The sequence below is a fragment of the Sus scrofa genome, chromosome X (genome assembly GCF_000003025.6).
Source record: "Sus scrofa isolate TJ Tabasco breed Duroc chromosome X, Sscrofa11.1, whole genome shotgun sequence".
Classification (NCBI taxonomy): Eukaryota; Metazoa; Chordata; class Mammalia; order Artiodactyla; family Suidae; genus Sus; species Sus scrofa.
In genome coordinates, this window is record NC_010461.5 from 84,544,567 (window position 1) to 84,567,738 (window position 23,172).

The following is a 23,172-nucleotide window of genomic DNA, read 5'->3' on the forward strand; positions in this document are numbered from 1 at the left end:
GTTGCAACTGGAAAGGGCTAATAGGGGTGTGGATGTGGTAGAGAATTGCAAAATAGAGCAATCATGGAGACAATAATAATCTTGAAGACCAAAACATGTGACTAGGTTCTAAAAATCTTAAATTCCAAGGGGTTCTTGGTACTGTGAGATTATGTGACTTCAGAGGCTGACTTCACGGACATTCCCCCCCACCTCCACCGGAGACACACACACACACATAGGGGCCCCTTCAACAGGGGAGCCTCTACATTTCAAACTTCCAAAGACGAGGCTGCCTAAAGGATCTATATTTGTATTATCCCTGAGCAGGGAAAACAGGTGGCTGGCTGGGTTGTTCCTTTATTCCCAAACACACTTGAATCTACCTCCTGCTTCCCAAATGACAATAGATAGCTCTCTGCTATTTTCTAATGGCAAACAGGATGTAGGCTCGCAGTAATAACGATAATAATAATAATAATTACAAGGAAGAGAACTGAGAAATATTTTAAAAGAACTAGTAAAAATCTCTCATTCTGATCCTCATTTCCTGGACTTACTTTCTATGCCTGGACACGACTGCAAGGGAAACCGCAGACCTTCGGGTTTGGGGAGAGGGGAGGTGGAGACTCTAGGGAGCGGCGGGGGGGCGGTGGGGGTAGAAAAGGAGACCCGGTCGACGAACCCCCAGGGGCTGATCCTTTCTAATAATCTGAGAAAGGGATATAGACATTCTAAGGAGATGATACACTTTTCAAGTTTCTGGCAAAGACTGAATAGACTAAGGGCCGAGTGGGGGCGGGGCAGTGAGGGACAACCCGGCTCCAGCTGCGATGCTGTAGGGAGAGTTAATTGGGGACCTGAACTCACTGTTAACATGGGCCTCGCTGGACAAAGGGCTGAAGTGAGCCTCAGTCACTGTATAGTCAGAGTCCTCTTTCCCGCCTGAGCACCATCTCCTTCTTACCTTGGAGGCAGGCGGGCGCGCTTGTGGACACTAGACCAGAGGAGAAAACTACCACCTGCCCGGGATCTGAGCAGGTCTGCAAGAGCAGAAGCTATCCAAAGGCCAGGGCGAACACCAATGCGGGGCCAGAACTGTATTATTGCCTGCCCCGGCACCGGTCCATTTTGGGGGAAAAAAAATGGTGGGCTTGGGGGAGGGGTCTAGGAAGGGGGCGGTGGTCAGGTTTGGGTACCCGCTCCCTACTGCCTTGAAAGCAGGCTGGCCTCTGGCCAGGAAAAGAGCAGCAGGAGGGAAACGCCCGGGTTCCCTGCAAATGGATGTGCAGGTGGGAGCCACCTGCAAAGCACTGGAAAGGGAAAGGTGGGGGCGTGAGGAAAGTGGACCCCGGGAGAGATCCGGGACTACAGTTTTCACCTCCCCCCACCGCCACGCCCTCTATCCATTTTGCTTCAGAAAATGGTGGGCAATGGGGAATGCTGGGGAGGTGGGCGGGAACCCAGTGTGGGTGCCAGCTTCCTATTGCGGAGGATGTGGGCGTGTCGAGGGAAAGATGGAGAAAGAGAGGTAAGTACTCCGGATTCCTGCAGGGCGCGCGGACATGGAAGCCAATGCTTTCCAGGACTGCTGCGTTCCCCACACTCTTCCCTGCCGTGTGTGTCTTTTTTCCATAATTCCTGACATGATAACGTATGTGTGTCTTTTTTTTCACAATTCCTGACATAACACACTAGACGGTGAACAATATGTGTGGCACAGTTCTGGATTTTTATTTTTCCTTTTCGTTTGTGCCCTCTGTTTTTCCAACTAGAATATTACCTGGGTAACAGTTATAAGGTTAAATTTTTCTTAAAGTATAAAATTCAAAAGGATTTATCAAATCAGCTAAGATAATTGAGTACTTCTCTCCTATCATCACTTATCCATAAGTCTGTCCCCCAATGTATCTTTGTCACACAATGCGTACTTTAACGTTTCACAGGTGACTATTGCACACTAAACCTTTGAGAGCCATCACTGTGTGTGTCAGGTTAGGCTAAGCTTTTGCTGGGGTAACAACTCTCAAACTTCAGTGGTTTACCACTGTAAAGGTTTATTTCTAGCACACAGTAAATGCCCAACACATGTTGGTGAAGGTCAGGGGTGAGAGGCCTCTGCTTCCTATAGTTTGTCTAGGACCCCAAAGGGTTCCACAACCTGGAACATTGCTAGTCACTGTGGCAATGGGAGAGTGTTGTGGCGTGATCTCTCACTCTTCTTACTGCAGTCTAGAAGTAACATAAATCACTGCTGTGCACAACTGATTGGCCAAAACTAGTCACAGTAGCCTTACCTAATGGCAAGGGGCTGAGGGTGCTTTGGGACAAGGAAGTATAGTTTTCTGTGTGCCCAGAGGCAGTGTAAATGTAAGGTGAGAAAAGGATGGCATTTCCTGGTGGTGAAGCAGGTTCAGGATCCAGCATTTCACTGCTGTGGCTCCCGTTGCTGCTGTGGCACAGGTTTGATTCCTAGCCAAGGAACTTTTCCATGCTGTGGGTGTGGCTAAAGAAAAAAAAAGTGAGAAAAAGAAACTAAAGGAAATTATTCATAAAAATTCAAGGGGGAGTGCCTTTCTAAAAGCACAAAAATGAAAAATCATGAAGAAAAAGTGACAGGGATATATAATTAAGTTTCTGTGGAGAAAAGCAAGAATGAATGCGACTTTGACTTTGTTTTCTCTATGGTGTTATTCTGGGGAAATTTCCAGTCTGTTCCTCAAGGTTATGGTAACTGATGGATGCCGATGAGGCTGCGTTCTGGCTGGAGTAAGAAGAGTAGCCAGGAACTCACTGTGCCAGTTTTCTAGGATGGTATGAATCCAACCTCCTAGCACTGGGGCAGGATGGAGAAGGGCTCCCCAAGCCACACTCCTCTCCAGGGTGGTCTGACTTTGGTTCCTCTGCTCCAGTCTACAGCAGGCACCAGACTCTTCCAGGCTGATGGCGAGGCTGTCCTGCACATACATACCTGGAGGACAGCCACTGTCCCCACTGCAGGTCTGAGCACTTGGCCTCTCCTTCCTTTCCCCTTTCTCTCTTGGGGAACCTTTTGTAGGGGAGGAGATAAAGCCCAAGGATTTCCAAGTGGAAACACTGGTTGGGACACGCTCGGAGCAAGCAGATGTCTGGCCTGGGCCTGACCAGGTGACTTGGGGGCTGAAACAGAAGGGGCTGGCCCTTCTGTCAGAGTCCAGTGAAGTAGTCCCGCCCCCTCTCCCCCCCACATGGGGTTAGACCTCAGGCAAGCCCTCACCCATCCCTCTCCCACTCACCTTGCTCAGATTCCAAAAGGGCCTTGTATGTGCCCTGGCCTGTTTGGGTGGTTCTGCAGTGACTTTAGGTCTGTGTGTGCCTGGTGTGGCGCTTCTCATGTCTGTGTCAGCCCAGACCCGGGGGCACAGGAGCCCCCGGGGTAAAGGGAGCTTCAAAGGCACATGGTCTTACAGCTCAGGAGAAAAGGGGTGTCACCTCCTGTGTGAACACCCCTGTGCCCTGTAGGCCTAGCCCACAACTTGAAGCGGGGGCGGGGGCAGGGAGGTCAAGTTGAGGACTGGGGTGTAGATGCTTCTGGTGGCCTTGATGGTAAAGGGTCAGCAGCATCCAGAACCTGGTTCTCTGGTCCCTCACAACTTTGCTGCCCACAAGAAGGCTGGGATCCCCATCACAGGTCCAAGAAGCTACTTGCCTGGCCAACTCCAGAGTGGATAGCATTGAGGGTCCAGGCCCCTGGAGGGAGCTGTCTGCTAAGCAGGATGCCCAGGCTGTCAGGAGGCAGCGCCTGAGAGCGGGAGCCCCTCTGGTGAGGCAGCATAGAGAGATCAGGTTCAGGGTCCTTTCAAAACACTCATGCCTCAGTCAGTAGAAGGTATGTGGATGACTGCCAGGAAAGTCACTGGGTCTGTGGTAGCCATGGAGTCACATAGCTCAGATATTTCCTCAAAAGAACCTTTGGATCTCCCCTGTCATTTATGTTAAGACCTCACTTTGCCCAGGCTGCTCCCAAGCCCTGAGCACAGCTGGGCAGCCAGAGCCAGAACTCTTTCTGCTCTGTGGAGGACCCCATTTATCTCTGCTTGAACTCCTCACTGGCCTGGTGTAGACTTTCTTCTTATTGCACCAGTCTGAGGCTCTTCCTGCCCAAGCCACCTTTTTTCTCTTCTTTCACAGGTGTGAGCTGTGCCTCAGTCTGAAGGCTCTTCCCACATCTGGCTCCTTCCTCCTTTATTTTTCATAGGTGCTTCCCCCCAAAATCTCTAATCTTGTGATTAGAGATCTAATCTTGGCATTTGCTTCTAGGACAGCCTGAACTGACACATAGGGTCAGGGTACTTTCACAGATGAGAGGTCATTTCACTTTTCTCCATAGGTGTACTATTTTTCAGAGGCAGGATGGCATAGTAGTTAAGAGCCTAAGTAGCTATGTGTCTTTGGCCTCTGGGCCTCTTTTCTAAAATTATCCCTTTTTTTTTTTTTTTTTTTTTTGGTCTTTTTGAGGGCTGCACCCGCAGCATGTGGAGGTTTCCAGGCTAGGGGTCGAATCAGAGCTGTAGCTGCTGGCCTATGCCACAGCAGTTGTGTCTGCGACCTACACACCACAGCTCACAGCAATGCTGGATCCTTAACCCACTCAGTGAGGCCAGGGATCAAACCTGTGTCCTCATGGATGCCAGTCAGATTCGTTTCTGCTGAGCCACGATGGGAACTCCTAAAATGATTCTTAACCTGTTGCACCACAAGGGAACTCCCCATGATGCATTTTTAAATGTATAATCTCATTTGCTTCCAGAAAAGGCTCAGTTAGGTCTTACTTCATAATAAATTAATGAATAAGGGGGAAAAAGGAAGAAGAGGAAAGACCAGAAAGGAAGAGAAAAGAGCTCTTCAATTCTTAATGGTATCTTTAAAAACCCTTAAGTGTCTGGGGACCTCAGGTTTAGAACCACAAATCTTAGAAATGTATCCTTCACCCTTTTCTTTTGGGAAGGAAAAGGAGAATTATCATTTTGGAATATTTATTTTGTACTCCAAATTTTTCTTAGGCAAGACAAGCCTTATAGTTAATGGCGACTTTTTTTTTCTTTTGTCTTTTTAGGGCTGAACCTGCAGCATGTGGAGGTTCCTAGCCTAGGGGTTGAATCAGAGCTGTAGCTGCCGGCCTACACCACAGCCACAGCAATGCAGGATCCAAGTCATGTCTGTAATCTACACCATAGCTCACGGCAACGCCAGATCCTTAACCCACTGAGTGAGGCCAAGGGTTGAACCTGCGTCCTCTGCGTCCTCACGTATACTAGTTGGGTTCGTTAACCACTGACCCACAACAGGAACTCCAATGGCTACTTTCTTCACTTTGTAGGTGTTTTATGGGTATCATGAGAGTTGTTTCACAACATGCTTCTGTACTAAACCACATGCATTCTCCTGAATGGAAAACAAACTAATTTTTGTTGCTAATGATATTGATGGAAATAATAAATAACAATTATAATAGCATTTATTATGGGACAACCATGTTAGCTAGGCACTGAATCTGATGGGGTAAATATGTTCTCAAAACTACCCTTCAGTTTTAGCAGGGAAGCCATTTGTTTGGTCATCCAGATGGCTAGATTCAATGACATCACCTATGTAGTTTAAGAAGAGAAGCTTTCAACTATTCTTCAATAAAAAAGAAGAGAAACTTGCTAAATCAACAGAGAGCTGGGTAATAATTTGGGTATGCTTATTATAATTGCCTTATTTTTTTGGCCAAGCCCACAGCATGTGGACGTTCCAGCGCCAGGGATCAAACCTACATCACAGCTGTGACCCAAGCCATAGCAGTGACAACACTGGATCTCCAACCTGCTGCACCATCAGGGAACTCCTATAACTGCCTTCTTTTTTTAAATCAATAGGATGGTCTAGTTTAGGTCTTAACAAAGTGCTTTAGGCCTTTCCTGAACATTCCTAAGGTGGTGTTTTTATTCTTTTTTTTTTTTTTTTTTTTCACAGCTGCATCTGTGGCATATGGAAGTTCCCAAGGCAGGGGTTGAATTGGAGGTACAGCTGTACCTATACCACAGACACAGCAACACTGGATCAGAGCAGCATGTGCAACCTATGCCACAGCTTGGGGCAACACTGAATCCTTAAGCCACTGAGTAAGGCCAGGGATTGAACCCACATCCTCGCATCCCCACAGAGATAACGTCTGGTCCTTAACCTGCTGAGCCACAATGTGAACTCTTAAGGTGTTGTTTTTAAAAAGTATAACAGGGAGTTCCCGTCGTAGCGCAGTGGTTAACAAATCCGACTAGGAACCATGAGGTTGCGGGTTCGGTCCCTGCCCTTGCTCAGTGGGTTAACGATCCAGCGTTGCCGTGAGCTGTGGTATAGGCTGCAGATGCGGCTCGGATCCCGCGTTGCTGTGGCTCTGGCGTAGGCCGGTGGCTACAGCTCCGATTCGACCCCTAGCCTGGGAACCTCCATATGCCGTGGGAGCGGCCCAAGAAATAGCAAAAAGACAAAAAAAAAAGAAAAAAGAAAAAAGAAAGTGTAACAGGAGTTACCCTTGTGGCTCAGTAGTAACGAACCCAACTAGTATCCATGAGGATGTCTCACTCAGTGGGTTAAGGATCCTGCATTGCCGTGAACTGTGGTGTAGGTCACAGATGTGGCTCAGATCTGGCATTGCTGTGGCACAGGCCAACAAGTGCAGCTCAGATTAGACCCCTAGCCTGGGAACTTCCATATGCTGCAGGTGTGTCCCTAAAAAAGCAAAAAAAAAAGAAAGTGAAACAAAGAGTTCCCTGGTGGCCTAATGGGTTAAGGATTTGGTGCTGTCATTGCTGTGGTATGGGTTTGATTCCTTGGCCCTGGAACTACTGCATGCTGCAGGTGCAACCAAAAAAAAAAAAAAAGTGGTATTTCTAATGTGTTCAGGCATGTGAGCGAAGATCCATTTGTTTACTAGGCTTCCTATTCAATGGATGAAATCCTTAAGAACTCCTCTAATGGATATTGTTTGTGTATAACTGATTCACTATGCCGTACACCTGAACACAACACTGTAAGTCAGCTATACTCCAATAAAATTTTTTAAAAAAGAGCTCCTCTAGTTGGCCAAGGTCCTAGGTCCCAAAGAGAACACAGTAATTCTAAGAATACAACGCAGAGTAGGAGTGATGGTTATTTCAGATATGCACGTGCTAAAAATCTCATTTGCACCCTGCAATCCACTCTTCCTCCCTGCTGTGTTCCCCAAGCTTACCAATATAGGTATGTCAAAGGCCTTCTTTGCCCTATGGCAAAGAAGAATAGCCAAAGGGAAATACTCAGCAGGGGATGAAAAGGAGGGAAGACTGAAGTCAGGTATTCCACCCCAGCCCTGGTTCCTGGATTCTATCTTCTTGGAAGTTTCTGTGAGCTGACTGCATGCTGAAGATTCCAGCTCTTGTCAGGTGGCCCTTTCCACACAGCTATCTACCATTCCAGTAACTGCTCCCTCCCCATCTCCCGCCTACTGCTCCCACTTCCTCCCTCACCCTGTTCTCTCCTTGCCTACTCTTTGTCTAGAGGTAGTTTTGTTACAGACTACACTGCTGTTACCTCCAAATTCATACTAAAGTTCCTTCCCTCCCCCTGCTGCCCCCAGTGCCTCAGAATGCGTACTTGGAGAGAGAGTCTTTACAGCGGTAACTAAGTTAAAGTGAGGTCCTTAGGGTAGACATGAATCCAAAATTACTGGCCTCCTTATAAGAAGAGCTTATGAGGACACAGACAGGTAGAGAGGAAAAGACCATGCAGCCATCTACAAGTCAAAAAGAGAGAGGCCTCAGGAGAAACCAACCCTGTCAACACCCTGATCTTAGACTTCTGGCCTCCAGAACTATGAGAAAATAAATTTCTGTTGTTTAAGTCACCCAGTCTGTTCTCTGCTGACAACTTGGAAAAAAAATTCTCTATTAAATTCTTCAAATCATCCATTTTGAGCCCCATTTATTTCCTGCTGGGACCCTGACTTATCCAGAATTATATGTGATTCTCTCATTTGTTCTCAGTGTATTTCTCCAGTTAACTATGGAACACTTTTTTTTTTTTTTTTTGGCTAAAGAAGTAAAAAAAAAAAAAAAAAACCACTGGAATCAAGAAAAACTTGTTTTGACCACAGGGAATTTTCATATAAGATGGATTTATAATCATAGACCAACCTTCTTTTCCAGACCCTCTACTCTAGGATTCCCAATGTTACATCCAAGGGATTAAAAAAACAGAAGGAACATGGCATCAATGCTAGAGATAGGAAAGCTGCCGTCTTTAGCCCCAAATCTGCAGGTATTTTTTTTTTTTTTGTCTTTTTGCCATTTCTTGGGCCGCTCTTGCAGCATATGGGAGGTTCCCAGGCTAGGGATGTAATCGGAGCTGTAGCCGCCAGCCTACGCCAGAGTCACAGCAACGCGGGATCCGAGCCGTGTCTGCAACCTACACCACAGCTCATGGCAACACCGGATCGTTAACCCACTGAGCAAGAAGGGCAGGGACCGAACCTGCAACCTTATGGTTCCTAGTCGGATTCGTTAACCACTGTGCCACAACGGGAACTCCCAGGTATTTCTGATATAACACTGAAGGCGGCTGCCTAGGCTTCCTCTGGAAGGAAAGAGCAAAGATCTGAACAAATGTGAGGGACTGGGTTTTTTGTTTTTCTTTTTAGGGCTGCACCTGTGGCACACGGACGTTTCCAGGCTAGGGGTTGAATTGGAACCGCCGGTGCCGGACTACGCCACAGCCACAGCAATGTGGGATCTGAGCCGCATCTGCGACCTACACCACAGCTCAAGGCAACACCAGATCCTTAACCTGCTGAGTGAGGCCAGGGATTGAACCCGCAACCTCATGAATACCAGTCAGGTTTATAACCCTCTGAGCCATGAAAGGAACTCCTATAAGGAACTGTTACAGTATATCCAATTACACCAGCCCAACTCATAAAGGACAGGAGCACCAGGAACAAAAGTGGCTCTGACAAGCAGCACTAGAAAACAATCCCACCCTGAGAAGCCACACAGAGGGGAAAGGAAGGGGACTGGCCCGACAGGGCATACTCCTGGATGCGACACCCAATAATAAAAGGAATTCTTTCACTAGGAGTTAGAACTCTCTCCTTTAATACCATCTAGATCTTGCCTAAGCCTGCTGACTTCTCCACCTCTGGGACATGAAAGGCACATTGCAAATTATTTGCTTTGAAATTTAGAAACAAATTTTATTTAAGATCTGAAATACAATTCCTAAAATATCAACTTCTCCAGAAAACCGTGGCTACACAATAATGCATTGCCCCTATCATGTTAGAACGTGCATTAGACTCAAATACAAAAACCATGAAACAAACCACCATCCTTCAACAATTTGAGCAAAGATAGAATGCCTAAGGAACAACAGAGATGGACTTGCAGAGGATGGGCTGTTTTACTTCAAGCACCATAAAAAAAAAAGAGCACAAATGCATGGGTTTTCAGGTATATACATTAAGTTGAACCTTTGGCACTAGGAATCAGGGCATTTTTCCACATAGCATTAACACATATTAGAAAATTGTGTAGTGTCAAAGGGATAGAACCACCAGCATTCAAGCAATGTTGTCAACTAGGCAATAAAATGTTCTACTGAATGTTTCTTCTTTGTCTAATTACTGTGTACACTGGTAGCAACTTTGAAATGAGAAAAGGAGCTTGCACTCCTTTTATTTTCTGTTTAGAATAAAACAGAAAACAAACTGAAACATAAGCCCTGTTATACATGAACAATTTTAAAGAACATCAATTATACAAGAAAAAGACTAAGAACAAAAAGAGTGTTTACAGATACCAGACATAACAGCGAGCGGTCAGGAGACCCTCACAGGGCTTTGCGGTGGTACTCAGCAGAAGCCACTTTATAATCACTGGCAGTAAACAGAGACGCAGCATTCTTTGCCAGGTATTTTAGGAAATCATGCAGATAGCCCAACAATAATGCAAGGCTCTTCTCATCAAGGGGCGTATATGCCAACATTGCTCCAATTCTCACAAATAATCTCAGTAGGTGTGGTGCCCCATAAACCTGGGACATGGGCGCATCAGGGTGAGCCAAGAGGATTTCGGCATACTGGGGCCTCTCAAATTTATAGAGCAGCTGAGTGCCCAACATCACATTGAAATACTCTTTTATTCCTGCCACAACTTCATTAACCGCATACTCCTTATTATCAACATTTCCCTGTGATTTCTTGCAATTTGCGTACTCTTCCAGAATGGCATCTACATTTTTCTTAGCAGGGAGTTGAAAGAGCTGCTTCTGCCTGGTAACTAAGTCCCAGTCCTCAACTAGCCATGGTTTTAATTCTTCAGGAATCTTCACTTTCACTTCCATTCTATTCTTAAATGCCTCCTCACTTTCCACAGTGGGGTCAGCCCGGGCCCTTTTCTTCCGAGGTGGCTGAGGTGCTTCGCTGGTACTGCCACCATCTCCATTTCCAGGGGTCTTCTGTTTGTTCTTTCTGGTCTTCCTCACGGACCCCGAAGGGGGGGTCTCTGCAGAGCGACCCCCCCACCTGCCGGGGAGTGCTGCTTCCAGATTCTTCTGCTGTGGACCAGCGGTCTTCTTTCCTGAGGAGGCTCCTCTCATCTTACTTCTCTGCATATTGCTTCTAGTTGGTTTTTTGAAGTTGTCTTCTTCTGCAGATTGTTGTCCACGAGTTTGAGAACCCTGCTTTCTGGAACTCATTCAACCCTGTTTTTATTCCAACCACTGTAATATATAAAGCATTTCACTTGGTTGTTTTCTATGGTGACCTTTAACACTGCTTCATAAAGGCCCACCAAAGCACAACACACACTACTCTCTTGGAATTCTGATTTCAAATTCTATTTCAGGACCAATTAATTGTAAGTGATTTACTACCTCCTCCTTCTCTCTTTAATCCTCACTACCACTCTCCCACTACTCTCAGCCCACCCACTCGCTCATCAGACCTGCCCATAAATTAGTTTTTCCATGCCACTCTAAAGACAGAAATATGATTTTAGAGAAAGAATTAAACTACAAAGGGCAGCAGAAATGAAATTAAAGACTTCTGAACAGGAAAAATGATAAGATAAAAGAAACAAGAATGATAAATTTAGGTTGCTGGACGCAAAATGAGTAACAGCAAAGGTTTTTGTATAAGTCCAGGGAGGCCTCAACTAGGCTGTCACAGAGTAAGAAGAAACTGAATTCAGAACTTGGTAAATGAAGGAGAGGGAGGAGTCAAAGGTGGCTCCACAATTTTAAGCCTGGGTAATTTATGAATAAAAGCACTAATTTTTATGGTTAGTTTGAAATCAGTAATCAAATAATAGGAAATAGGTTAATACATCCACTCAGTTAGTCATCATATATTACTGCTTATTAGCTTCAGGACAGGTACCATGTTAGGCGCTAGGGATTCAAATATCCAAAGTGACAACTATAAAACAAGGTTAGTACAGTGATAGTTATGGGCACAGAATATTTGGGGATAGAAAACAAGAAATGGTACCTAACACCACTTTCAGCAGTAGCTTGTTGGAGGAGGTGATAAATTGGTGAGAGATAAAGCCAGTGATGAACCAAGCATAGAATTCTGGAAAAAAACCTAAGAAAGAATGATATTTAAGGGGTCAGCAGAGAGATGGAGACCACCAAATGAAACAAAAATGGTCAGAGCAGCCATAGGAGAATTAAGAGAATGTTATTTTGTTAAGCCAAAGAATTGAGTTTCAAGAAGGAAAACGGATGATCTACACTGTAAAATGCAGCAGAGAGGGTTAGTGAGATAAAGATGAAAAAAACAGTGTTCTGTGCTTCTTCTGGTATGACAGGGTAAACAATTCCTTTGACTTACGTAATCCTCTTCCTTCTTTCCCTTCCAAGAACTTCTAGTGTTTTCCCAGATGGAACCTTATAGATCTTCTGGGATGGTAGGGAAAGATGAGGTGGGAGACACAACCTAGAAAGGAAAGGAGGCATCAGCAATGAAGACAAACTTTTGTGAAATAGAGGAAAAAGAAAAAATAATCTATAAACATGTGGTTTACAACTGTGATAACAGAGAAAATACATGAGCCCTGCTGTTAGACATACTTCTACTTCAATGAGGCACCGCTATTTACTGGTTGAGAATTTGAGCAAGTTATGTAAGCTCTACTGGCCTCTTCTCATCTTTGGAATGTGGCAAATCACCCCTAGCCTTCATGGTTCTTGCTAGGAATTTCATAAACACGATGTGGCTGAACAGCTAGAACAGTACCTTGCAGGAATACCTGCACATGTAAACATGGATACAAAGATGTTCAGTAGTGGTGTTTTTAATACTGAAGAACTAGAAACACCTATTCTTCAATAGGGAAATGGTAACAGAAATTATTACATATGCATACCATGGAAGAACATTCAACTAGTTAGCAGAGATCCATGTACTGACACGGAAAGATGTTCAATTATATACCATTAGGTAAATGGGCAAGTTGCATAACAGTGTGTAAACCAGGATCCCAAAGAGACAGCGCAGATGGAGAAATAAGCATGTCCTCGTTCTTATTAGCAGTGAGGTCCAATTTCTGTGTTTTAAATTGATTATGTATAAAAATACAAAGGCAAGTATCTAGATGAATAAATACTACACTGCTAAAACCAGGGTAATCCCTGGGAAAAAACAAGATATGATGGTGGACAAGCCTTAAACCAGGTTTCTCTGGTAATATAATGTTAACCCATAGCAAAAGCCCTCTTGCCAAGTGCCAAGCCCCTAAGGTTATGCGGGCAGGTATCAGGGAATCCCCGATGAGGAAATAGTGGTTAAGAAATGCTAGAGAACCAGAGCCTTTAATCACGGAAGCCAGTTATTGGGGAGTGTGACCTGGGTGCTTTCACAAAGCAAATGATAGCCTCTGGCAGAACACAAAGTTCTCAGCAGAAATCAGAGCAAAGGTGCTCCTCAGAGAGCATCGAAATCTGTGAATACAGACACTGGTGTTGAGGGGATCATAAATTTTCTGGCTGAAAGGGATGTACAGACATGTCCTGTGAAGGATCAGACAGTGGCCGGCGTGTCACGGTATTATACTGTAAACTACCAAGCTTATAAAATGTCTCTAAAAAAAATTTGGAGTTCCCATTGTGGCTCAGTGGTTAACGAATCCAACAAGGAACCATGAGGTTGCAGGTTCGATCCCTGGCCTTGCTCAGTGGGTTAAGGATCTGGCATTGCTGTGAGCTGTGGTGTAGGTTGCAGATGCGGCTTGGATCCCACGTTGCTGTGGCTGTAGCCTACGCTGGCAGCTACAGCTCCAATTAGACCCCTAGCCTGGGAATCTCCACATGCCACAGGTGCAGCTGTAGAAAAGGCAAAAAGACCAAAAAAAAAAAAAAAAATTATTGTGACTGGGACAGAAGGGACACACTATCTGAAGATGCCAGAAAATTTTGTTAATATAGTTAAAATCCAGAAAACTCTCTGGGGGCTAATAATGGGCAGTTTCTCTCAAACAAGAGGGCAGTTAAAATACCAACTAAAGAAAGCGAGATGGCCCAATACCCGCCAGACTGTAAAACACACACAAGTAGAGCTGGGCTGCACAGGAAGTACTTTGGAAGTCATTGGCCATCCACAATTCCTTAGCGAGGAACTTGAGAATGAGAGCTGAACCTAATGCATAGCCTTGGCATCGATTACATGTCTTTATGCATAAGAAACCTACAAAAAGGAATTCTACCTGTTTCTCATTAAGTGGTTAAATTTCATCGTTCTCTACAAATTCTGCATTATTCATATAAATTCCCAAGTTTATGGACAATTTTACTAGGGTCACTGCACTTTCTAGATGATTACATCACTCTGTGGTTTGGTGACAGATGTTGCTGTACCTTCTTCATTAGAAACCTTAGCACTACACATTGCTTTGAGCTGTTTTAAACTTGCAATCTGCGTTTCTGGCTTTATTAGCATTTGCTGGCTTAATATACCTAATCTTTACTCCAATCCTGCTTTCTCCCTTTGTCTCCCTCATTTAAATACCATTAAAGTCCCACTTCCTCTTGAAATGTCCTTACTACTGTACCCCAGGCTTCTCTCCCATCTCTAATACCCTATGAAGCCATTAGCGCTCCAGAGCTTAGTATTTACTTAATTAAATGTTTCATGTGTTACTTCTGCTTATGGAACTGTCACTGATCTCTATCTGCCGTAGGCCTGGTGTAATACATGGATCCCTGGTGGATATACATTAGTGAAATCAGTGAGGTGACTAAACACATGGGGTAATGGAGGAACAAATTAGGGCCAACAGGTGCCTAATTTGGACAACTTGTTCCCTACAGGTCAGTTATAAAGTAGGCCAGACACTGAGAAAACACCTTCATACTTGGGCTTTAGTTTTTAGTTTTCTATCTTCAATTTCTGTGCAAATACTCAGAGGCAGCCTCATCCTGGTATCAAATCTTAGGTCTTCACTCAAAAACAACTGCTATTACAATGAATCATTTCCCCATGTTAGTAAGCTTAAAAAAAAATATGTATATATATATACACATCTTGAGAGCTGTGTAATATTCCACCAAATGGGTGGAATATTACTCTACCGACTCCTCTGGAAAGTGACCCGCCCTCTTAATTTATCCTATAATTAAAATATTTTCTGCCCTCATCTCATTATCCCTTTAGTATCCTCAGATGCAGATCTAAGAAATAGTAATATGTTGCTGAATTACTTTTCCCCTAGATCTGTTATCAATTTTCAACCTCACAGCTCTGATCAGTGTTGACTATACTCATCAACAAAATACTTCAAATTGATAAGGAAAATGGGCTTATTGATTCAACTTATATTTATTAGTGGTTTTGACATTTAAAAAATGTTTCCTGGCCAGCTATATTTATCCTTTAACCATTTTGAGTTGGCTAACGTTTATAGGAATTGTTTATCAACTGTCACATATGGGTATTCCCCATATTAAGTCATGAACTGAAAATCTCTATTTCTCCATCCCTCAAGTAAATCTGTGGTAGCATTTGAGTAACAGCACCTTTACATACTGACAAATACCAAAATATATAAAGATTTGGACACTTTCTCCTTACCACCTCCCTCCCACCTCAACCCCAGAATGAGTGTGCATGCTTTCAAACCTTATGTACACGTTCACACAAAAACTGACCTTTAAAACTGTGTTATGTACATATTGTGATTATGTATCATTAATTTGATGTCTTGATAGAGGTGAGATACATATCGCTCCCTACCTTTTCTCACTTGATCACAGGCATCTATGTTCTTTTTAAAAAGCCATCTTAGTTTTATTTTTAATAGTAGTTTGATATTATTTTGTCTTACATACACACAGGGGAAAAAAATCAAGTAAAGTGAAAAATTAAAAACAATGGTAAGACACCTGCATCTGGGCCTCCCAAATCCCTTTTCACTGGAGGCAGCCAGTAACACCGGTTTCTTGGGTATCTTTCCAGCTTTTGTATGAACGAGAATGTATACATTTTCCCATCAAAGAAAAAAGCAAAATGTTACCATACTAAATCATCTTTTTCTTTTCCTTTTAACTCAATTATCTTGGGGACTATTCTATATCATGCTATAGATATGCCTCATTGTTTTACATTGCCTAACTCATACTTTTTAATATCATTCTATTATCTCCACATAATTTAAACAGCTCCATATAAGTATTTAGGTCATTTCCAATATTTCATCGTTACAGAAATACTGTAACAGACATCAATGTACAGATAAATTAGCATTATTAGATAAATATCTCAAGATAGTCTCAGCAGTGCAACTGCTCAAAAGATTTGTGTATTTACAACTTTGATGAGATGTAGGAAAACTTAATTTGTTAAGTTTTAATTTGTACTCCCAGCAAAAATGTAAAAGTTCATTCACCCACACCTTCAGCAACACTGGATAAACATCTTTTTGAAAAAAAATTGGGAGGGCCCAATCTAATATGTAATACGTTTATTTGTATTTGTATGATATTGAACATATCTTCACACATTCATATTTATCCTTTTTTATGTAAATATTCTGCCCCTGTTTCTACTAGGTTGTTTTGCTTCTTTTATTGACTTCTACAATTAAATTCTAAGGTTTTTTGGTATGTTGGAAACATTTTTTCCAAACTGTCATTTTTCTTCTAAGTGGATCTGTGTATATAAAAATCACAAATGTGTCAACCTTTTCCTTTGTGGACTTTGGCACGTCATACCTAGGTAAAATGCTCCAAAATCAATATCCTAAAAATGATTTCTTATATTATTTCTCAGTTAATTTTTTTGGGGGTACACCTGTGGCATGAGTAAAGGTTCTCAGGCCAGGAATCGAACCCATGCTACCGTAACAACAATGCAAGATACTTAATCTGCTGAGCTTCACAAGAACTCTGCTTTCTCAGTATTTTTATAGTTTCTTCCAAATGTATAACTAAATTTTCACAGTATTAATTATTAGAGTCCATTCTTCCACTGACTTTAAATGCTGATTTAAAACACTCCAAATTCCTAGAATTATGTGGATCTTTTAAGGTACTCTTTTCCCAATGACTTTTGATTACTGAATTTTAAAAGTATCACTGTTTCTAAGTCATTTGTTCTGTCAGTGATGTGTGCTTTCACACCAGTATCAATATTGGTTTAATCATTGTTTAAAGACATAAATATTGTCTTAGAGTAACACTTGTAAATGGGTTCCAAGGATGCTTGATGAAGTATTACTTGAAACAACAAAACACTGGAGTCAAGCTAGAGGACTATCAACAGTGATTTGGCAAAACAAAATATGGTTTATCCATTACATGGACTTATCATGCTAGTTAAAGGAATGCCACTGTGAACATAATGAAACAGAATTCTATGAATGGACATGAAGACATCCAAGATAATTTTTGGAATAAAAATAGCAAGTTGCAAAAGTATCTATAATGTGACACCATATTTACCTAAAAGAAAACACAAAACAATATTTTACATATATCCATATAAATTTTTTAAACAGGTACATAATTTAGAGATCCAGAAGTAAATAGAACTGGTAATAGTGGTCAACTCTGGGGACAATTGGGGGTTTGAGAAAAGGAAATCTGGGTCTATTTTATAATATTTTAGCTTTTTACAAGGAGACTATATTCACATACCAATTATGCAACTAAAGATTTATATTAAAATGCACATATTTAAAATTCATGACTGTCTGATCTTTCTTATCCATGGTTCTCACACACAGCTGGACTTCCCAGTTAATTATCATTGTGTATGGTACACTTTGTAGGCATACCCTGTGAATTGGCTTCCTCCCCTCCTTTTCTAAGTTCTGCCCATCCAGAGAGGCCCAGGTCAAGGTCCTTTTGCTCCTTGAGGCTACTTTGGCCCTTGTATTCTCTGAGCTGCTATTGGCCCAACAGTCCACCTCCCTCCCTTTTGCCTTTAATCATTCTCCAAATGCCCTCCTGCAAAGGGGTTCTGTGCCTACTCATTTACTGTATCTTTTCTAGCAGGGCAGTGCCCCCTTTGCAATCTAGCTTTCAGAGGGAAAAAAAATAAGAAGGAAAATATAGTGACCCCATGGGAAAATAAAGCTGTCAAGAGACTGGAAAAACCTTATTTCAACTCCTTATGCAAGTGATGTGCCATTCAGGAATGCAGACTCCAAATGCTGACATTTTTGTGTAGGGGTGTGTCACAAATGAATGTGAACAACATCTCCTACAGTTTGCTGGAATGAACCTTTAAATGCTCATATACCATGTCAGGTACATTTATATCAATTCTGGATCTTAGAACACTTCCTTCATATTTAACAGATATTTTTGGAGTCAGAGACAAAGGAGGAATGATATAAAAGCTAGTAGCAGACTGATATGGTTATGATTTGCTAGTTTAAATTGTAGCTCCTGGAAATTCCCTTATAAACATGATCAACATATTCAATATCTTTCTAGGTGGTTAGGGTAAGTCAGAAGTTATAATTTCAAAATTCAGTTCTAGTGGTTAACTGCTGCTTCTGGAAAATCAGGAGAGAAACCAACAGTATTATTATTATGTTACAACTCCAAAAAGAGGTATCCACTGATTTTATTAGCATAAGAGTGTGTGCACATGCACATGTAAAACAGGATGCACTGGAAGGACTAATAGAGCCATAATTATTATTAAAGCAAACATATGTGCCAAGCAATGTCATATAATTCCCTCAACAATCTGATGAGGAAGGAGCTATATTATTATCTTTATTTTACATATGAGGAAATTTAGAGACAAAGTATCTCACCCAGGATTGAACAGTAAGTGGCAGAGCCAGGATTTAAATTCAGGAAGTCAGTATTTGTTCTTGACCATTAAATTATGCTGCGTGTGGCATGCCACAAAGTAAAAAAAGAATATGGATGTATGGAGCTAACTGTAAGGGATCAATTACAGTACCTTTAAACAAGGAATGTTAAGATTATATGGCCCTCTGTTGTTTAGGCACTTTCTACACTGGAAGCACAAATGGACTTAGCTCCATCCTTCCCTTAGAATGTAGGGTGCTTTCCTAGATAGGCGCTTATTAATCCTCAAAATATTCCTGGACAGTTAGGAAGGTTATGTGGAATTATCCTGTTTGAGAACTGAGGCCAGGAAAAGGGAGGCACTTACCCAAGATTCTGTAATCAGCAATGTTCTGCAATCAGGATCAGATCTTCTGATCCTTACTATACAGCAAACTTAGCTTTTTTGATGGTAGCCTAGAAGGTCAAACAAGGGGACAGGAAAGGACACAAAATAAAAAGATATGAGATGAAGGTTTTCTTCTCCATCAATGCATTTTTTTCACACACAAAGGACACCAAAGATGACAAATAACGTACAAGTGTTTTTTCCTTTCTTATGGTTACATTTTCAAATTTACCTTATTTCTGATAAACTAATTTACCCTGATTTCTGATAAACTAGTTTGTTTTTGCCTTTAAAAAATTTTAATTAAGGATAATTGCAAATGGATAAAAATGTAGAGGGAATAATATTATAAGCCTATGCGAATCTATCCTCCAGCTTCAACAATTACCAACTGAAGGCCATCTTGTTTTATCTATAACCCCACCCACTGCTCCCCCCCCACTCCGTTTTTTTCAAGCTCAGTGAATAGCTGACTTTCTGTATTTTATTATGGAAAATTTCAAACATATACCAAGAAAGCCAGTATAATTTAAGAAATCATATATGCCCATCACTCAGCTTAAACGATTAACTTAGGGCCAATTTGGTTTCATCTATACCCCTCCCCACGTCCCCCTACCGCTGAGATTATTTTGAAGCAAATCATAGATATCAACATATTTTGAAGCCAATCTCAGACATTTTACTATTTAATCCGTATTTTCATATATATTGCTACAAGCTAAAGACAATTTGAAACCATAACCACAATACCATTTTAACGTCTAAAACATCGTCATCAATTTCCCCCAAAAAATCGAATTTGAATACGACTTCAAAATATCCCGATGCATCTTAAACAGTTTTTTAAAAAAATATAGTTAATGTGTCCGAATCAGGATCCAAACAAGGCCTACTCATCGCATGTGGTTCATCTCCAGCTCGCTCATTCTCCATCTCTCCCCACCCCCATCCCCCCCGCCGCTTTTTTTTTAAACTTTTCAATATGGAAAATTCCAATCCCCGCTATTTTGAGGCAATTCCCAAATAAACTATTCCATCGGTAAAAACTGATACGTCTCTTTTATATCTCGAATTTCTTCTAGGGGAGGAGATGATGGGCAGGAAAAACACTATAATGAACGACTTTACATAATTTATGTTTTCTTTCTCTATTACGCGTTTTTTTCTCTCCATAATAACAGCTAATATCTTCCGGAGTCAGGCTTCATATTAAGTTATTAAGCGTATTATATTATATTACTTTGCATTCGTTAGTTATACGCACTAATATACAGCACACGCCTCTGAGGCACACGTCTCTGAGGTAGATACTATTATTATCACCATTTTACAAACATGGAAACCGAGACACAGAAAGAACGGGAGCCAGCCCAAGCTGGGCGTTGGCGAGTAGGCATTTGAATCTAGCTCTGCCTGATTGTGAAGCCATCAGTTAATCTTGTCTATATACGCAACGATAAGAGGAAATCGGCAACCCTTTCTCCCCACCCCCACCCCGAAACCTGAAACGAGAATCCAGTTCTTTCCAGCAGCCGACGTGTGATCACTGCCGACCCTCCAACCGCCATAGTAAAGCCAGGTTTCTCTGGCAACTGATATCCATAGGCAGACACGTCACCCTGGAGGCGGGCTTACGCCCTCTAGCCAATCACAATCGTCTTGCCTAAGTTTTAGAATGTTCCATAACCAAATGATTGGTGGAAGCCCACCACGTCAGCAATGACACTTAGCCGCAGTAAAGGCGGGTGCTAGCAACCTGCTTCTTCACGGTTAAGACTTGAGGAAAACCAATCACCTTCCTCCTTTAGTGCGGACTGTGGCCAATGACGTTCGCCCTCTTAGGTTCTTAGCCCGCCCCCCAAAAGCGCGACAGCAGTTGGGTCATAAGTCTATAGGGCAGGGTGTTCACGTGGCCTATTTTCACGACCCAGAGTTCCTCTGACCAGAGGTTTTTTCTTTTTTTTTTTTTCTTTCTTTCTTTTTTTTTTTTTTTTTTCCTGCAGGGAGGCATTATGGGTTTTTTTTCCACTGGGAAAGGAAGTGTCTACGTGGCCTGCGGAAACAGGATGGGCGGAAATGAGCTAAAGTTCCCGCGAGTGGGGAAGCGCGAGGTCAAATCTGGGGCCACGCCCCCAACCTCTTGCGCAACTCTTGGAGAAAAAAAAAAAGGCAGAGTGGGGTTTCGGTGTGTATGCTGGTGGCGGGTGGCGGCGTGCTGCGGCCGTGTGGTGTCAGGGCCACGGCGTTTGTGCGCAGGCGAGCCCGCGTGGCCTTGGGGATGGCTTATGCGCGAACGCCAGGCCTCGTGGCGTTGGAGGCGGGTGTGCGCAGGCGTGCGCCCCTAGCGTTGGGGCCGTTGTGTGTCGCCGAGCGGGTGCGTGCGCCTTCGTGTGTGTGTGTGTGTGTGTGTGTGAGTGTGTGTACACGCGCGCGCACGGATGTGTGCGGGGGCGCGCGCTCTGTAAGAATCGTTTTCTACTTTCGTAGGTTTGAATATTGTTCTGATGAAAAGGAAAATCATTAAATAGTTAAGGCAAGGCGACCGTAACTAAGATAAAGGGTCTTTGCTAGGGATATTTCGATCTCTCATCGATTTAATTTTAAACCCTAAAATTACACTTTCTTCCCACGTTTTTTTCCGTGTCAAAATCCTGTATTAAACCCTAGCCCTCCAGTGGTTAAAAGCCGAACCTTCCCGTTCCTATATTAGCAATTCCACGAAACAGTTTCTTTCCTGTTCCCTAATAACCTTCTCCCCACCTCTTACCCGCTCCCTCCCCTCCCCCCTTCCCCAAGTTTTGTACAATTCTCTTGGCACAAACAATTTTCTGCAGAGAATATCTATATACAACAGACTTCCCCTCCACTAGGGACTCCCAATTTCTGTAGGAGTTGAGGCTCTCTTACCTTTCACTCCTGATCTCCAAGCAGTGTGCTCTTCAGGCAAGTACGCGCTCAGTTAATTTTCCAGAAAGTTCTCTGGATGAGGTTTATACCTTTTGCATCTGCCACTAGATGCCGCCAAATTCCATCAAAGGATTGGCTGTTTGGTCCCTGGAATTATGGGATTCCCCCCCCCTTTCTGATTTGCTGAACTCTTCAATCTATAGAAATCACTCATATATATTTCATTGCTGGGGAAAAATCAATTTAATTTCTGTTAATTGCTCTATCAGGAGACTATGGCCCTAGATACAAATGTTTTACCTCATTTCCTTATTAAAAAAAATCACCCCTCCCATTCTTCTTTCTTTCTTGCCTTTTTTTTTTTTTGCCAGGGGTGGGCAGTCAGAACTGATGAAAGACTTGAGGTACTGGTGCTGATGAAGATTGGAAGCGTCTCTGGGGTTAGGATCTTCACTTCAAGTGCTTCCCTCACCCTTACCCACCCCCACCCCAAGTGAAAATATAGATGGCTTGTTTAGTTAGTAAAGACATACATCTTTACTGGACTTGGACCCAATTACTGAAAACTGATTTTCTTTTCCTCTTGAAATTATGATTAGGTATGTGTTTCTACCCTGTTTTCTGTAGTGGTACTGGTAAACCGTATTATGTTTTTGGAGTCAAAGACCTGATTTTAAACCTTACTCCACCATTTACTAGTTCTGAGGCCCTGGGATTTATATGCTGTGCTTTCAGGTTTTTTTTTGCATGCCTTCTGTGTTTTAGGTAGTGTTACCATATTCTTCACACAGATATTCTTTTCTTCTTCACAAAATCCTTATTAGATGGATACTAATCAAAATCAAACAAAAGTTGTACCTCTTTCAGTTATAGATCCTATACATGTGTGCATGCACGCAGGTATGCGCTCATAAATACGCACACATACACCCCCCCCCCCCCCCGGGGAATGGGTGAGGTTTAGAGCAGAGGTTCTCAAAGTGTGTTTCCCAGACTCACCGGTAGCATCATTATCACCTTTTGGGAAGTTGTCAGAAATTTATAGTCTCAGGCCTCACCTCCAACCTAACCAGTCAGAAATTCTAGGAGTAGGGTTTGGCTTTCTGTGTTACGACAGATAACAAACTGTTCTGGTTATTCCAGCGCACACCGAAGTTAAAAAGCACTGCTTTGAAGAGCAGAAATAAAATGCTTATTTTTGTACACTCCACTAGAGGGTGCTGCAGAATGTAAAGCCAAAAAAAAAAAAAAAAAAAAAAAAAAAAGTACATGTTCTATTGAGACACCCTGCATGTTCTCTGTCCCGTTTCACAGATTAAAAATTATTGTGTAGCAGAGTCAATTATTTTCTCAAGTGCATACAGAAGTACAGGAACCAGGATTGAACTTTACCTGCCCCTTGAACTCAAGCCCTTGCCAGTACTCTGTTATTCAGCCAAAACAGCTTGTCTTTCAGGGTCTCAAAATACATTACAGATACCTTGTTTTCTGCTTTGGCTACTGTTGATTAGAGCATCAAGAAGAGGGCAGGGAAATGGAAATATTTAGATGATTTCATACCTTCCCTTATCTCC

At 42.6% G+C, this 23,172-nt stretch overlaps 1 protein-coding gene across 3 annotated transcripts; it reads right to left on the minus strand.

Moving 5' to 3' along the window:
* Positions 9,204 to 21,738, minus strand: MORF4L2 (mortality factor 4 like 2). 3 transcript variants are annotated; one of them, XM_005657898.3, is made up of 5 exons: positions 20,194 to 20,324; positions 18,668 to 18,756; positions 11,870 to 11,974; positions 11,525 to 11,620; positions 9,204 to 10,755 (listed from the first exon to the last, which is right to left on the minus strand). In XM_005657898.3, exon 5 carries the CDS (start codon positions 10,729 to 10,731, stop codon positions 9,865 to 9,867), a length of 867 nt encoding a protein of 288 aa, XP_005657955.1. In that variant the 5' UTR covers positions 10,732 to 10,755; positions 11,525 to 11,620; positions 11,870 to 11,974; positions 18,668 to 18,756; positions 20,194 to 20,324; the 3' UTR covers positions 9,204 to 9,864. The 3 variants fall into 3 exon arrangements, with proteins under 3 accessions (XP_005657955.1, XP_003360450.1, XP_003135315.1); XM_003360402.4 differs by lacking the exons at positions 11,525 to 11,620; positions 20,194 to 20,324 and adding an exon at positions 21,599 to 21,738; XM_003135267.3 differs by lacking the exon at positions 11,525 to 11,620 and having other exon boundaries at positions 20,194 to 20,474.